This window comes from Catharus ustulatus, chromosome 5 (genome assembly GCF_009819885.2).
Source record: "Catharus ustulatus isolate bCatUst1 chromosome 5, bCatUst1.pri.v2, whole genome shotgun sequence".
In the NCBI taxonomy this organism is placed as follows: Eukaryota; Metazoa; Chordata; class Aves; order Passeriformes; family Turdidae; genus Catharus; species Catharus ustulatus.
In genome coordinates, this window is record NC_046225.1 from 71,347,115 (window position 1) to 71,364,337 (window position 17,223).

General features: G+C 45.6%; 1 protein-coding gene across 1 annotated transcript; it reads right to left on the bottom strand.

Annotated features, from left to right (window-relative positions):
- Window positions 1-10,768: 10,768 nt before the first annotated feature.
- On the bottom strand, window positions 10,769-16,958 carry CD8B (CD8b molecule). Its single transcript, XM_033061307.1, has 5 exons — window positions 16,871-16,958; window positions 14,191-14,538; window positions 12,209-12,304; window positions 11,493-11,582; window positions 10,769-10,809 (listed from the first exon to the last, which is right to left on the bottom strand). Exons 1-5 carry the CDS (start codon window positions 16,914-16,916, stop codon window positions 10,769-10,771), a joined length of 621 nt encoding a protein of 206 aa, XP_032917198.1. The 5' UTR covers window positions 16,917-16,958.
- Window positions 16,959-17,223: the final 265 nt, after the last annotated feature.

A 17,223-nucleotide genomic window follows, 5' to 3' on the forward strand; every position in this document is an offset into this window, starting at 1 on the left:
ACTCAGTCCAGGATACCAAACTGGCACCCAGATATTCCTCTCCTCTGTGTAGAGGTGTCCTTGATCTTGGCCCTCTTTGCTCACTGATTGAGCTGATTTCCAGGTAAGGCCACCTTTTCCTCTGGTAATGAATATATCCTTCAAAGGCAAGGCAAAAGCTTGCTGTCAGCTGGGAGATACAGCTGCAGGAGGGCTGTCACACATCACTTTTTTACTGACTTCTGTGATAAGGTATTGCATAGTACAAAGCTATTCCTATTTTGCATAGCAACAAAGAAGAAAAAATAAAGTTGTGGTGGCAATTATTCGATTGGGAAAAGCTCCAGAACACAAGCAAGACCTCCAGAAAAATGCTCTGATTTAAAATCAATACTAGTATAAATAATTTAGATTGGTTAATGTAAGTTTAATATTGGTGACCAACTCTAAAACTGGGGGAGAAGGTGAGTAATCAGATTAATTAAGGAATCTCCTTGGTTTTCATATGTTGTGGTTTCCTGTTTGTCCTCTATACAGTATTTTAGAATAGGCTGCTATTGTTTGACTGGGGACCTAAGCCAAATCAGTGAACACTGTCATTAATAACATGTTTTATTAGTCATTTATTTAGTAATTTCTGTTGTAGTGTCACTGATATGATATGACTAAAGAAGAAGAAAAAATACTCAGATAACCAGTTACTTCTGCAGAGCATCATGTAAGAGAAGTCAGGAGACCAGACAGGTTGATTAGAAAATAGAAATAATTTCTTTTTTCTCCAAAACCTACATATAAGTTTTATTTTACTCACAGCTAAGGTTACAGGACTCTGATTGCTGTTTAACACCAACATAAGTTGCTTATGACTGAAATTTATCTTTATATACTAGGGCCAACCTAGGTCTGTATTAATTAATGTCAAATGATTAGTAGAATACAGGAGCAAGGAGACAAGAGACAAAATCATGCAGGGATGAGACACAGTAACAAGGATTCACCTGTTTTTGACCAGGGCTTAGCAGGAAGTGAATTTAGGATTCATTTTCTCTGCTTTCTCACATCCATTTGACAAAGAAGGAATTGGAAACGAGAGTGACCTGAAGCTCCAGAGCTGGAGAACATGCTGAGTTTTGGATATGTTTGATTTCTCAGTCATTTTGTGGAAACCTCTCAGGTCTTTTTCATGAGGTAAGAACCTCCTCAGTTTCTCAGTGCTGGTCATAGCAGACATTGCCTGGATGTCTCACAGAGGCTGGAGTTCCTCTGGGGACATGGGAGTCCCTCAGCCATGGTAAATTAACAGAAAGGAGCACCAAAATGACCATTGTTCTGTTGCCCATGGTGTCTCCTAGTGCTCCACAAGGACATCCCATAGCCAAGCAGTGATGCCTCATTCCTGAGGATGAGCAGTGCTGTTGGACCCCTGTGAGGGGTCAGTGGTGGTAAATGAGGGGTGACACTGCACTGCCTTTGCCACAGCACTGCTGACTCTTCCTGTTCTTAACCCTTGAAGGATTGCCTTAAAATCTTCCATTCCACTTCCATAACAAGGAGTGGAAAGTTTCAATGAAGAATTCAAAATTTAGTCACAAATTACCAGCATTGTTTTTTGAACAGAGGGAAAAATACCAGGTTGAGACTAGCGCGCAGCTTTTCCGGTGTGAAGTGGAGCTGTGGTTTATGAGCCCCTTGCTTCCCCCCTTTTCTTTGCAAAGCTGCAGCACTTGAAGGGATTTGCAGAATGTCAAGTGCAAGAGTCACCCACCAAGTACTCACACTGTTTTTCCACTGTAGCCACGTGTTTCCAACTCAGTGGCCAACGCTGCCCACTCTTCTGGGTACTCTGTGTGCACGTCACACGCCTCAAAATCCAGAGTGCAGAGCACAAACACTCCTGTGCTCTCACCCCTCCTCGGTGCAGCCCTTTACCTGACCACAGGGTTAAAAACCTCCATCATCTCCAGGCTTGTTAGCAAATGTGTTAAGAATTTTCCTTGAGGGAAACTTCCTCTCTTGATGCTGTAGAGCTCCTTTGTGCTGGCATTCAGTAAATCGGCAATTTGTGATGGCATCTTTTGAGGACTGATGACAATGTAGTCTGCCGGTGGCCCAGCTGCAGTTAACAGTGGACAGGCTGGTTTTCTGCCTCTTTAATCTAAACACCACAAATTCAGACTAGAATTAAAAAAAAACCAAAACAACAAAAGAACCCCTAATGTTTTTCTAACTGTATATAGATTTAAGAAAAGGTAAATTTTATGTTTGGCTCCAACATATATTTTTTTAAAATTCTCACAATCAGATTTCTGTTCAAGGCACTGTTTGATTGTTGTGCTCTGAGTTCAGCTCCCTTCCAGGCTCTCATAGCCTTGGTGCAATCCCCACAGCTGACACCTTCTGCCACCACCAATCCAGACCTTGCCATGTCTGGTCTCCTTCTTTGCTGTACACTGACCTTCTTCCCCAAAAACCTTGGGCAGGAAATCCTGGTGGAGATTTCTCAGGGTCCATTTGTGTGGTGCATGAGGACTTCCTTGGAGCAGGGTATTGCTGTGCATCTTTACTGTAAAAATCTTTGAGAGGCAACCAATCTCCACAGCAGGTCACAGCTAATGGAATGGAGGAAGTTCTGTTCTCCACCTCTCCTGCTGGCAGAGCTGGCAGAATGGAAACCCATGGCTTGCTGGGGACAACTTGCTTCATCCATTTTGTGGTCCTACTAATAGTGTTTACTGGATTATACAGCTTATTTCTTTTCAGTTTTGCATTTATTTGAAAAAACCTCAACCTCCTTTGTTGAATTAAACCTGTAAATGCAGCCCTAAGCCACAATATCCTGATCTAAAGGGACAGTGTGGGAGGGATGGTGGCACCAAAAAGCAGCAGCTGGTTTAATGCTCTCCTGCCATCAAAAAAACAAACTAGATTTGGTGTTGAGTTTCACTTTTAATAGGCTGATCCCCACCAGTTCTGCAAAGAGAAATGTGTGATTGCTGTTCCCATCTCCTGCACTCCCTCTTTGTGTGTGTTGGACTCAGAGGTCAAATGGCAAATCATGTCTAAAACAAATCCTGCAAACTTCATTTTTATGCACATCAATTTCTTTGCATTTATGTGTTGTCAATACAGAACTGCAGAAGGATTTTATAGAGACTGGGCAATACAGAGGAAGGTGAAAACTGGAGTAGGTGATTGTGAAGTGTTGTGTGAAAGGAAAACCAGTCCTGACTTGCCTATAAAATTTGGGTTAAGACAGGTACTGCCATGGGAACATCAACTCATTGCCCAGCAGGAAAAGCAAATTGGGTCTCAGCAGGTAGGAAGGAAATTGGATATAAAACAGAGAACACAGCTTTGCCATTGTGTGGTCCAGTGTCCATCCATAGCCAAGGCATGGTCCAATGCACTGCATGGATCCTGAATGCTGTGTGTTGGTCTCACCCCCATCTCACAGAGGGGGCTCAAACAAGAAGTAGTAGAGCAAGAAAAAGTTCAGAGCAGGATAAAATCAGGATCAGAGGTCTGGGATGCATTTTATGTGTCTTGGGCTCTTTTACCCTGAAAACATGATTTAAATGGATTTACACTAAAGGTCTCCAGGGCAAGGAGTGGCTGGAAAGGAGCAGAGACAGATTGATTTTTCCTGCATTTTCCAATAGAGAAAGTAAGGGGCAGCAGATGATGGTGGGTGAGACTGAAAGCAGAAGAAATCCTCCACCCTGGGATGTCCCTGACAAAGGACACTGTGGATGCAGAGCCTGGACAAATGCTTGGAAGGGAGGTTCATTGTGGGTTACTCAATAGACAGCAACAGGCTCAGGAAATCTATTCAGTTAAAAATAGACTGAATTTTAAGGGAGAGTGTCATATATGATTTTCTTGTCATTATTACTCAGCCATCTGCTCACAGCCAGTGTTGGAGACAGGGTGGTTGTCTGGATGAACCTTTGCTTTGAACCAAATCAGTAATTTTTATGTTCTTAAATGTGAGATCTCATTATAATCTGTCATTTTAAGAAAGCCATTTGTTACAAAACTCCACATCCATTTCCTGTGAAACACTATTAATTTTCCAATTATCTAATTCTTTAATGCTGGACACTTTAATCTTCCTTAGCTGCTCACCCTGCCCAAGGACATTTATCCCAACAACAGATCCTGTGTTTTTCACAGAAGAACATTTATCCCTCTTGGAAAAGAGAAAATGGCCAGGAAAATCTTTGACCCTGGGCAACTACCTCAGTTTGTGTTCCAGCTTTAGGAAAACAAGGAGGTTTGGGGACCAGGAGAATTTGCACAGAGGCAGCTTCCTTCCCCTGGCATCTCCTTGGGGATGTCACCTTGGGCTCTGCACAGTGGGATGTGACCCATGTTTTTAATTGCATCAGAACTATCCTGGCTATGGCAGTGATGGGTGTCAGATTAAAATGAAAGGACCTGAGGAAAGGCATCTATTTTAGTAATGGCTGTTCCACCACTGCTCTGACTCATTTCCTCCTGCATCCAGATGACTTGAGACATGTATTTTAATAACAGGAATGTCATTTGCAGCTCATTGCTCAGGGCAGGAATATACAATCCCAGCCCCCAGGAATATGTTGTGTCAATTTTTTTTTTTTAGTGATTGATAGAAAATATCCTAACTTGAATTTTGCATTTAGTGTTGATGTTAAGACATAATGTTTAGAAGCCCCATAGCTGGGCATCAGTGCAGCCAGCACCTCTCCCTGAGACATCAGTCAGTGAGTTTACCTTGTGCTGGATGATTGCACTTGGACTTTGTTGGAGAATGGCAGCAGTTCTTCCTGTGACCCTGCCTGTAAGCCAGGAGCCCCCAGAGCTCAGCATCTCATCCCTGGTGTGCCTGAAGAGCAGTCAGATATTGATAGGATGGAAGAAATGGCCTCAGGTTGAGCCAAGGGATGTTCAGCTGGATATTAGGAAAAGATTTCTTCACTGAAGGAGTGGATAAGAATTGGAGCAGGCTACCCAGGGCAGTGGTGGAGTCACCATCAATAGTAGTGCTCCAAAAACAAGCAGACATTGAGCTTTGGCATTGAGGTATTGGGTCAAAGGTTGGACTTCATGATCTTGGAGGTCATTTGCAACCTAAATGATTCTCTGGTTCTATGCTGTGGTGGCACTCAGCTGTGGTGCTGCCATGTGGAAGAGCAGTGTGCACCCAGCTCCTCTGAGAAAGCTGTGCTGGCCCCAGAGGCAGGGATGGTTTTGTGTCCAGCAGGATGGTTCTGTGCTGCATTTCATGCTGCCTGCACAGCCCTCAGCCCTGGCTCTCTGTGCTGGGAGGGCTCAGCAGGATGTGTGGTGGGTGACATCCCACGCACAGCTCTGGGGACAGAGATGTCTCTCAAGCCACAGCCCTCCTCCCCTGAGCCCTGTGGGGAGGGAGGATGTTTGCACACCAGATTTGGGTGCCTGACCTCCTGGCTGGATGTTTTAACCACCAGCAGAGAAGAGGAGCAGAAAACCCAGCGTGGCTTGCAGCTGGGGCAGGGTAAGGCTGGCTCCTCTGAGCTCTCAGCGTGGAGGAAGGGGTGGGATGGGACAAACAGGCACCCGTGGTGTTTGGCACCAGCCTGTGGGCTCAGCACAGACTCACAGAGTTGTTGAGGGTGGAGGAGAACTTTAAGATCATCAAGCCTAACCCTTCATCCAGCACTGCCAAGGCCACCACTAAAGTGTGTCCCCAAGTGGCACATGCACGTCTTTTAAACCCCTCCAGGGATGGTGACTCCACCACTGCCCTGGATGGCCTGTGCCAGTGCCTGACAACCCTTTCAGTGAAGGAATTTTTCCTAATATCTGATCTAAAACTCCCCTGGCACAACTTCAGGCCATTTCCTCTTGTCCTGACTTTTCTTTGGAGGCATCCATTGCTCCCAATGCTCTGCAGAGGGAATTCCATTTTTTTTTCCCCAGCAAAGCTCAAGCCCTTGAAAAAAAATTGGTATTGCAAAACTTCTCCAAATTTCTCCAGGATCAGGTTTTTTGCTGCCTGATGCAGAGGCTCAGTCCAGGGCAAGACAAAACGTGGCCCTGATCTATTGCTGGGGCCAAGAAAAGCCAAGGAGACAGAATCAGAGGTGCCTGTGTCAACCTGGCTGCCTGGGAGTTCCCTCCAATCCAAGGAGCTTTTGGGAGAGGATGGAGAGGGCTTTGCCATCTGAACAAGTTTCATTTGCTTATTGACTTCCAGCTGAGTGATTCATCTTAGGGGTTTGGGGGTTTTATAGTAAATGAATGAAATAATTTTGCTGTGATATCCCTGTTGCAGCAGCACTTAGGTGTGTTGTACCTGGCAGAGAAAAGATTCTGAGCTGTTGTCATTACTGGGATTTTTTTTAGGGGTATTTAATATCTGGTTTTCATTTCTTAACTAGATCAGAATGTGTAAATAGCAATAATGATACTCTCAAAAGTGTGGTGCAGTGCCCTTTCATGCACATGTGTATTTTAAAGGCTAAATGGGAAGTTGAGCTTTAGTAGAAAAACACAAATGCCTAAGGGAGGAATGTTAAGGCTCCTGTCATCTTGCAAACATTTAAAGCTTGGGTGAGTTTTGCTTCCTGTAAAAGAACCACTGGTGTATGAACTCAAATTAACCTTTCTTATAGCAAGGTAGTAGAGGAGCAAAATACATACCTAATAGAAATTTCTTTTTTACTTGGTCCAATATGTGTTCCACTTAAATAAGTGCTGGAATAACAAATGTTTGTTTGTAATCCCACAGAAGCTGCAGATCTCACCCTGGGTGCACTCATTATAAGTATATTGATATACACAAGCACTTGTTATTTCAGCTAACAATATATACTTTAATATCCAGAAATTATATTAATAATTAGAATAATATATTTTAAAATCTATTTTCTTATTTATATAAACCAGAAATTCAACACATTGCTATTTTGGGCTTATTGAAGTCCAGAAAAACAGGGGCAAAAAGTACTAATGCTACCTGGAGGAAGTTTTTTTATTCCTAGAGGGATTTTTTTTGGGATTTCCTTGCAGTTTCTGGGACACATGTGATTTTATACAGTGACAGAAAAAGACATTTAGAAATTCCCATTTAACAAATCTGACCTGAATGCTTAGAAGCCCTGCTGTGAATCAATTTCTCCTGCCAGGACAACATATTTAATTAACAGCTACAGTGCACAGAGCTGTTCTGGGTGAGGATAATCTGAAGGAATTTAAACTGCACCCGTTTTTGCACAGATTTCAAGCTGAATAATTGAGGTGTTGTTCAGCCTTTCTCTGTTATTGTGCCTTACTCAGCAGTCTGTGACTGGAAAATTATTTTTTTATATATTAGGAACTTTAAACTCAGAGATGACTTCACTTTCATGTCAATTATTTGCTTTCAGTTGAATGTTTTCAACTGCACCTGGTTTGATTTACTTTTTTGTATTATAAAATCACACACCATCCACATAAAAATGACTGAGTAGTTTAAAAGAATAAAGAAAGATTGAGAATTTTAAAAAATGCATTTACAGAACTAACAAAACCATGAAGACTATTTACTGCAAGGCCTGAAGTACCTGTGTTTCTGCTCTGTATCTATGACCTTTGAATATTTTAATGCTTTCAAGATCTGCACTGTTCATTGAGAGAATAGCTGGATTATATTTTTATAATATAGAATATGTATTATATATATTCTTTATATATAATTTATATATAATCTATTCTGTATATAATGTCTGTTCTATAACATGTTCTATATAAAATATATATATTTATATATACTATAAAATATAAAAGAAATAATAGTAATAATAAACCAGACAATTGCAACATGTAATTTTTGATCTCTTTCACAATTCCTTGCCCAATGATTTGTGGAGATGAGTACAATATGGGTGAAGTTTTGTTCTTGAACCCATACATCTGCAAAACCCTCCTAGGCCTTTTGTCTGTCCAAATTTTGTGGTGTCATTTGTCATTTTGTCATTTAAGAGGAAATTATTTATTTATTTGAAGCAAGGCATTTGGGTTATATATATATATAATCCCATTATTTTTCCTTCTAGGTGTGGCTTTTCCTTGCTGCAGGAAGGATGGTGTCAGTGGGAGGCAGGAGAAGGCTGATCCATCACTGGAATGAATCAAGGAATAAATTAGGGACCCTCATGTGCCAGGACATGGTGGCAGAAGTGACACTGTGATGGACACTGCTGGCACCTGCCTTTATCTCTCCATGGATACAGGGCTCATGCACACAAACACTTTCCCATTAAAATTCAAGTTGGAAACAACATGCCACAACACAACATGGCATCCCTGACCCTTGGCTGGCATCATCATTGTGCTCTCAGCAAAGAAGTTGCAGATATCAGGGAACTGGATAATTTTCTCAGCATCTTTTCATTAGTGTTTCTGTTTCATGTTTATTTATCCTCTGGAAAAAAAAGTCTATGAAATGAGAATCTGTTTTAATCCCTCAATTCTCACAATTTTGAAACCTGCTGCTAAAACCTCTCCCAGTTTTACTGTCTAAAACACTCTATTGATGATTGTAGAAATTATTATAATTTTTTCATAATTTTTACTGGTAAGCTGCCCAAACCTGTGTTTCAACAGGCCAGACAACATCTTTGGCTGCTACTGTCCTGTCCTGCTTTCACTGCACACAGGTGATGTAGAGCCTGAGCGGGTTTTGGTTCTGCTTTTTTTGTTTTTTTTTAATTACAAAGGAAAAGTGAAGACTATGGGGAATTTACAGAGCAAATTCTTTGCTGTGGGTGAGCAGAGAGTCAAGGGGTAAATCCCTATCCTTTGTGTTACTGGAGTTGGGATAAGTGGCAGAAGTCTATCAAGACAAGATGGGGAGGGGTTTCAGTGAAGGTCAGACACTGTGAGGATTTCCTGAGTGTGCAGAAGAAGAGGAGAGGACTGGGCAGGGTTATCCTGAGGCTGCTCCCCTCCCTGGGAGAGGAGGATTGGGCTGTCAGCCTGTCCTTGCTGCCCAGACCCAGCCCTGGCTGCTCAGCCATGGGAGCTCATCTCCTGTGCTGGCTGGGAGAGCTGAACAAGGAGTGGACATTAAGGTCAGGACATGTCAAGTTTGAGAAAGGGAGATGGGATTTCAAAAGCACTTGCAGGCAGAGGGAAGAATAAGAGTAAACCTTTGCTCATGGGAAGTCTCAAAGGAGTTTTCTTAGAGCTGCCCTGAAAAATATCCATATCATAAAAACCATCTGCTTCTTGCAGGGTAGGAAAATGATGGTTTTACTTAATGTGAGCTCTCACAGAGGATCAATTGTGATCTATGGGAATCAGAGATGCTCAGAGTCCCATTCCTGCTGCACCTGTGCTGTGCTGGGGTCTCGTGCTGGTGTCCCCACGGTCATCAGTTGGGTGGCCTGAGAGTTTGGGTGAGTGTCACGGCCTGGGAAAGCTGGCTCAGCATGATCCACTGCCAGCTTTATCACTGCATCACTTAGGGGAGGCACCAACAGCTGGGCTTGAGACCAAGCTCTGCAGAAAAATCAGTATTAAAGTGGAAAGCAGCAACACCCTGCAGCTGGGAGGGGAAGGCCGAAGTGCTGCTGCTCTGCCACTGTGATGCTTTGCACCCAAAGCTCATCCCAAGACTGGGTTAACCCCGACCCTGAGGACTCTGGACCACCCTCTTCTTGCCCTGACTGTAGCTGACAGAGTGCTGGTGCCTGTGTGTGAGCAGATGTGGGGCTGGGGGTGCATCTGAGAGTCAGTGCTCGCTGCCTGTGCTCAGCAGGATGCCAAATTTCCAGCCCCAGCTCTGCCTTGGCACCCTGGGCAGAAGCTGAGCCTTGTTACCATCCCTGGGGAGACCTTCCCTGCTTCTGGCATCACTCATGCAGGGATGTTACACAGGGTTCAGGACACAGGTGTCACTGGGGGCTCAGCACACCCAGGCATCACTCAGGGCAGTTTCCACTGGCCATGCTGTGCTGCTGGGCTCAGGGCCAGCCCCTGGGAGCCTCTGTTTGCTCTCAGAGACTGTGTTGACCTTCAGGCTGTGCCAAGTGTTTGGCCTTGTGAGCATGGCTTTGTCTGGTTTTCCTCTCCCACCTCCTGGCTGTTTGCAGTCTCCCATGGGAGAGGGCACCCTCCCAGATCTGCTCACCCCTGGAGCTTTTGTTCTGCTTTAACTCTTTCTTGGTTGGAAGCTATGGTTCCTTGCTTGCCACACAATTGTGCAGGACCACACTGAGCAGGAGCAAAGGACACCAGCCTGCAGAACAAAATAACTGAGTGATATTGGTACTTTTGGTATTGAATAAATCTGCACAGGGTCTTTACAAGTTGCCTCTGCCCCATCCCTGCTGGTTATTTTCAAAGTGTTCAGTACCAAATTTTTATCAACCAGTATTAACAGGAGCAAAAAAAGCACGTTTGTGCTGCCCTACAGATGAGCACAGAGGAGAGCCAAGGAGCTCACAGCATTCCAGCCCATCTGAATCTCTTTGGTACACCAGCTCCTTCCCACTGTGCAGAGCCAGCCGTGGCATTTTCTCTGCTCAGTGTCCTTTGAGAAGTGCTCAGGATGCTGCAGAATCCAGCTTGGTCCTTTTGTCAGCTGTTGTGTCAAGGAAAATGTTGAAGTCATGGTCTGTCACAGGAAAGAAATGTTCGTTTTGTGGTGCAAGTCCACATCTGTCCCTGCCAGGTCCTTCCTGGGTCATGTCCAGGTTCAGCTTTGTGCAGGGGAGGTTCTGTGGATTCTCCCTTCTTGTCTGAGGCAGGGGGGCCAGTGAGATTTACTGGGATTTACTGGGATTTACTGCCCGTGGATGCGAAGCCGCAGCCTCCGCCGCAGACCTGGGAAGAGACAGCGACCATCAGTGCCAGGATCCCCTCTGAGCTCCCCCTCCTGCTCCTGGGCTGTCCCAGGGCTGACACCCTCAGGATTCTGGGCTGTCCCGGGGCTGGCACCCTTCAGGATCCTGGGCTGTCCCAGGCCTGGCACCCTCAGAATCCTGGGCTGTCCCAGGCCTGGCACCCTCAGGATCTGGGTTGTCCCATATCTGGCACCCTCAGGATGCTCCTGGGCTGTCCCAAGGCTGTCATCCTCAAGATTCTGGGCTGTCCCAGGGCTGCCACCCTCAGGATCCTGGGCTGTCCCAAGGCTGGCACCCTCAGGATCCTGGGTTGTCCTGTCCCAGTCCTGGCACCCCTCAGGATCCTGGGCTGTCCCAGGGCTGGCACCCTCAGGATCCTGGGCTGTCCCAGGGCTGCCACCCTCAAGATTCTGGGCTGTCCCAGGCCTGGCACCCTCAGGATCCTGGGCTGTCCCAGGGCTGGCACCCTCAGGATGCTCCTGGGCTGTCCCAGGCCTGGCACCCTCAGGATCCTGGGCTGTCCCAGGGCTGGCACCCTCAGAATCCTGGGCTGTCCTGGGGCTGGCACCCTCAGGATGCTCCTGGGCTGTCCCAAGGCTGTCACCCTCAGGATCCTGGGTTGTCCCAGGGCTGGCACCCTCAGGATGCTGGCAGGATACTCACGGTACAGGCGGTGGGCAGTGGGGACCAGCCCCAGCAGGAGGAGCAGGACACCAGCGGCCAGGGGCACCCAGACCAGGGGGCTGCAGGGACCTGGAGAGAGGAGAGGACTCAGCACCTGGCACCACCCTGCCCCAGCAGCTTTGGGGGATGGAGTGTGGGGTGGGGAAGGGAGAAAAGCAAGGCAGGTCCTCAGAGGAGGAGGAGTGGAGGATGTGACCGTCACCCTGGGGTATCCTTTGAAGGATGCACTGCAGAATCACAGAATGGGTAAAGTTGGAAGAGCCCACAGTGGATCACCTGGTCCAAACTCTCTGCTCAAGGATCATCCCAGAGCACGTGGCACAGGATTGTGTCCAGATGGCTTGCGTGTATTTTTAAACAGGGGAGACTCCACAACCTCTCTGGGTAACCTGTTCCAGCACTCAGGCCCTCTCAGAGTAAAAAAGGCATTGCAGGGAACTTAGCTCTGAGGTCATGTTAACCTAAACTGAAATGCATCCTGGCCCCTAAACCTGTGGCTATCCCATAGAATCCCTCCCACAGGCAGAAGTCAGCTCTATCCAGAGCAGTGGGTCTATCTGGACCCGGACACTTGCTCCTGTAGGGTGACATTGTGGTGGCCCCCACCCCTGGACAAGCTCCAGCTGAGCCCTGAGGACCCCAAGATCTCAGCAAACCCCTTTTTCCAGGCAGCCTGAGCTGAGACAGTGCCTTACCTTCCCTTCTGGAAGTTTTACTTTTGGTTATCCACAACACAGGCTTTTTGGACTGCGGTGTCTGTGTGGTCTTTGGAGGCAGAGGCAAAACATCAACTGGGGGAGAAGGAGAAAAAGAGAGTGGTCAGTGTGACACTGAGTGCAGCAGAGATCTCCAACAGCAGGCAAGAGGGCTGGTAAGTTTGGCCCTTGGAACAAGCCCCATCCAGTGACCCCTGCAAAGGCCATGTCACTCAGAGGGGGGAGCTTGACCTGAGCCTCTTCTGGGTCACAGAAGTTACCAAGAGCTTTAAAAAGTGTTAATAAAACAGTGTACCAGATAAAGAAGGGAGAAGGCTAATGCAGGGAAAATCCCTAAACTTTCTCGAGTGGCATTTGCTGCCAAGCATCATCTTCCAGCATTGCACAAAATCGTGGGTAGCAGGAGATTTCAATAGCACTGAAATGCTTTAAGGGTTCCCTGGGTCTTTTCCTAATTCACATTGCTCTAATCTTTGCTCAACATTTGATTTTTTTTCTGATAAAATGAGGGCAGGATTTATTATAGTGTATCTGAATTACAGTGGAACACATTCATTTCTGAATAAGGTTGGCCAGGAAAATATGCCAGTAATGTCATTAAATAGCTGCATGTCTGACTGCCCAAACCATATTAATTCAAAATTTTAGGTGATTGAAAGCAACATTTTTTTCTGTTTCTATGCAGGATGTAAATTCCTACAGAAACTACCATTCTTTTACACGAAAAGATGAGACATCAGGATGCTGGGATTTATCTGGACGACTTCTTCCTTACATTATAATAGACTTAGGGAAAATCAGCTTAAAAACAACTTGTTTTATCATGAGAACTAAAAGGAAAAATAGAAAATATCCAGTAAAGCCTGAGTCCTCCCAGAGCACCTGCTGCTGATTACTTTTTAATTGGTGTCCTTGATCAAGCTGCATTTCAAGCCTGTTTTTCATGCCTTGCACTGAGATATGTCTCTAGCTGTTAAAAAACAATTCTCCTTTATCTTAAACCAGCTTTTCTCTGGGTCTGCAAGAATCCAAAAGGGATTTCTCATCCAGTTCAAGGTACAGAGTATATTTGCAAAAAAAAACCCAGAAAAACTGGGACACTCGGTCTGCTTTAGAGTCAGAAGCTGTAGCAGCATTTCTGTTAAATAAGTTATTTGTATCTTAGTTAAATAAGTTGTTTGTCTCCCTAAAAGTCTGCAAAAATAGAGGCTGAATCCCACTCCAAATACATTAGCTTTTCTGCATCAACTACTGCTCTGTGGCCAAAAGGAAAATGGGCTGAAAAGAGCTTCTGTATGACCCAGATGTCTGTAAAGCCTCTCTCCTGCCATGACAGCTGCAGAAAACTGTTATTTCTGTTTGGATCTCCCCAAGGACAGTGGGTTGTGAGCTTTGAGAAATAAATCCCATTTCAGTATCTTTTGTCAAGGGTGGTCTTGAGAGCTGCCATCAGATCCAACCCAGAGATGTGAGGGGCGATGCTCTCTTGGCCTTGATGCTGCTTGTGTCACTTGGACTGAGGGTGAAGAAGAATTACGGCATGGAAGGATCTGTGAGCTGAGCAGGGCACAAATCCAGCCTCTCATTCAAAGTACAGCAGGGAATGAGAAAAATACAGGGCATGGCAATATCTGGTCTTACCCTGGAAATCCTAAAGCACTGTGCTTTAGGACACAGCTCCTAAAAGCTCCTAAAAGCTGTGCTTTTAGCACAGCTCCAATGCTGTGCTAAAGGCATGCCCACAGCATAGTCCTTGTGGCAAAAGGACTATCACATGAAGCTGACCTAATTTTTAGCTATTTTCTGTGTTTTCTGCTTTATCAGATCTCATCAGAAAACCCCAGAGCCCCAACCTTGCAGCTCAAAATTGGGAAGAATTTACCAAAACCAATCCCCCCTTTCCCAAGAGACCTCACCACACTGCTGGTGGCACATTTTGGAGCCCCAAGGGTGCTGCTTACCCACTCTGAGCTGTGTCCCAGTGCCCAGGAGGAGCTGGGAGGACTGGGAGATGGAGCAGTAGTAGGTGCCGCTGTCTGAGGGCTGCAGGTGGCTGATGTGCAGGCTGTAGGAGCTGTGGGACCTCGCCTCACGGACACTAAACTTGTCCTGGTTCACATTTGTGCCATAAGTGGTTTTGCCAAGTATGTTGGAAAACACCAAGAACTCGAAATGTTGCCTCTCCTGGCTCCAGCGGTACCAGTACACCCCAGTACTCTCCTTCAGCTCACACAGGATTTCAGTTTTATTGTTAGTTAGGGTTAGAACATGCTCTGGAGTTTGGGTTAAAAGTCGAGCTGTATACAAACCTAAGGAAAAAGAGAAATATACAGTTATTATTTTAATTTCATTATTTTTTTTTTCATGCAAAGTATAGATTTTCTTTATGGGCCTAATAGACCCACAGACCGGGGGGGAGTCACACGAGCAAGAAACAGGAGCATTTTTATCAGGATGGTCCCATATTCCCTCAGAGGCCTTTTTGGGCTCCCCAGCTGTTGTTTTATAGCCAAGCCAAATTATACAGGCAGACTTTTCTGTGTAAACACTCACCTAAGGAGGTTCTCACTGGCAGGGAGAGGGATGGAGGGATGGTTTTGAGAGTATCCTTGGGGCTCCTTTTTGGGAAGACCATCCCTGTCTGCTCCTGTGGATGCCCCTCTCCTGCCCTCCTTACCTTTCTCATTTTTTCAGACATTTCACCCCTTTTTCAACAAATTTTTGTGCCTCTTAACAGATTTACCAGGTTTTTCTTCTAACAGATGCAACACTAATAAACATCTTAGGGCAGAAAAAGAGACCAGATAATGAGCAAAACATCTCAGAATGAGCCAATTTGATATTAGTTTTCAGACAATAACATTTTTCAAAGGGATTTTGAGACGTGGGGATGAGAGGGAGTGAGGGGCAGCGGTGGGGTTCAAAGCTTTGGTTTGGCATCACCAAAGCCCTGTTTGGGCTTTGCAACTTCTGTGGAAATTATCTAAGTCTTGTTTGTCCCAGGCAGGTGTGAGGGGTGTCTGTGTGAACAAGGATGTGTCCTTGTGGAAAGGAAAACAGGTAACTTGTGATCCTTGCTGTTCACAAACAGTCCTGCAGAGCTGCAGATACTCGGGGTGAAAAACAGCCCTCTGAAGATAAGGGTGCTCCTGCTTCCCCCGTCTCTTTCCCAGGCGTGTTTTAGAGCTGTGCAAAAAGCTCAATGATACATATTTATTGTCTTTTTTACTTTAAAATGTTCCTTTTTCTTCAAAATCAAAAAGTTGCTTACAGCAGTTTTTTCAGCTCATGCAGCCCTGTTAACCCAGTGGTGTGGGGACGGGTTGGCATGACCCAAGAACATCTAAAGCCATTAGTGTGGCACAAGGTCCTGATGCCTCCTGTGCTCCCAATGGGACAGGCAGAGGAGAGGGCTCTGGTGACTGACAGGGGTCCAGAGCCTTCCTCTGTGCCCACACCAATGACCCCATTGCTTCCAATAAAGAAGAACACTAACAGTGCAATACCAAAATTCAAGTGTTGCACAGCAACCACAGCATTTTGCCACATCCTCTGGTTCTGCGAAGCATTAATGTCTCCATATTACTGAAATACATGATTTTAAGGTTTTAGAGCATAATTCTGTCTAATTTTGTCCTGACAAACACTGTGTGGTTTTTCAGGGGATGAAATGTGTGTGGCCATGGCACATGGGGGCTTCAGAGTCTCCTTGAGTGGCCTGAAGTCTGGCTCTGCCGGGCACGGGAAACATAACTCTCCATAAAAAGCTTATCCTTGACCTGCTGGGGACCCTGTTATATAAGTGAGAAAAGATAAGAAGAGATTCTGGAAAATCTCAGCTCAGTGCCAGTGGTCAAGCCAGGAGTGAGCTGGGATGAAGACAGAGCAGAAAACTCATCCTCCATCCTATTTTCAACCCCCAAACCTCCCTGTTCCCTTTCCTGGTGTATATTCAGGGGGTCCATGGGGAGTCACAGTGCTTGGCCAGACAGCCTGCAGCACCTTACAAATGGTCCCTTTTGCATGGGTAAAGCAATCTCTCATTTATTGAGGCTTTCTCAGTGGGCTCCTCACCTCACAGATCTATAGGATATCAGAACCTGTAAGGCAGAAATGTTTTATAACACACCAATTCCATCTGTGGCCCTTGAACAGTACTCAGTCTTCGGATGATTTAGAAAATTTGATGGGACATTTATCATCTTCGTGTTACACAGGCAGTGGAGAGAGGAGCTATTTTAAATTTAAATTCTCCATTAGCAGCTTCTTACAGTCCATCTGCACTGAGGGTGCAGTAAAAACTCTGTGGCATCCATATCATTATGTATTGAGATAGGAATAGAATATAGAATAGAATAAAGTAGAGTAGAGTAGAGAAGAGTAGAGTAGACCATTTCAGTTGGAAGGAACCCACAGCAACCAACTGGTCCTGCTTCCTGACCAGTTCAGGGCTGACCAAAACCTAAAGCATGTTATTAATAGCATGATCCAAAATTATTGGAAGTAGGTAATAATGTCTTGTAGATCTATACTGTGATGGTACATTTAATCTTCCATCATCCTGCTGCTGGGGTGTGGTGGAGAAGAGGCTCCAGCATGATTTTAGGTGCCCTCATCCCTTAAGAGACGTGTCCCTCTTACCTGGGATCTGGAGGCAGACGCAGAGATGGAGCCACAGCCGGGCCATGGTGGCGGACTTGGTGACGGAGGGGTTTTGTGCCAGTTCCCCCTTTCCACTCACTGTCACCTCTTGGTGGCAGGGCTGGTTTCACCTCAGGAAGTCCGTGCCCCTCTCTGCACAGATCTCTCACCAGCTGCTGCCAAAGAGTCTCTGCCACAGCAGCACCTGGAGCCTCAACCCGCCGGCTTCTTCTGCGCCGAGGCCAAACCCAAGAGTGCGTCAGGGCAGCAGCACTCCACAGGTTACCCTTAAATCCCTCTTAGAAAAATACAACCAAGAAAACTCACTGATTTTTAATTACAATTTCTTCTTA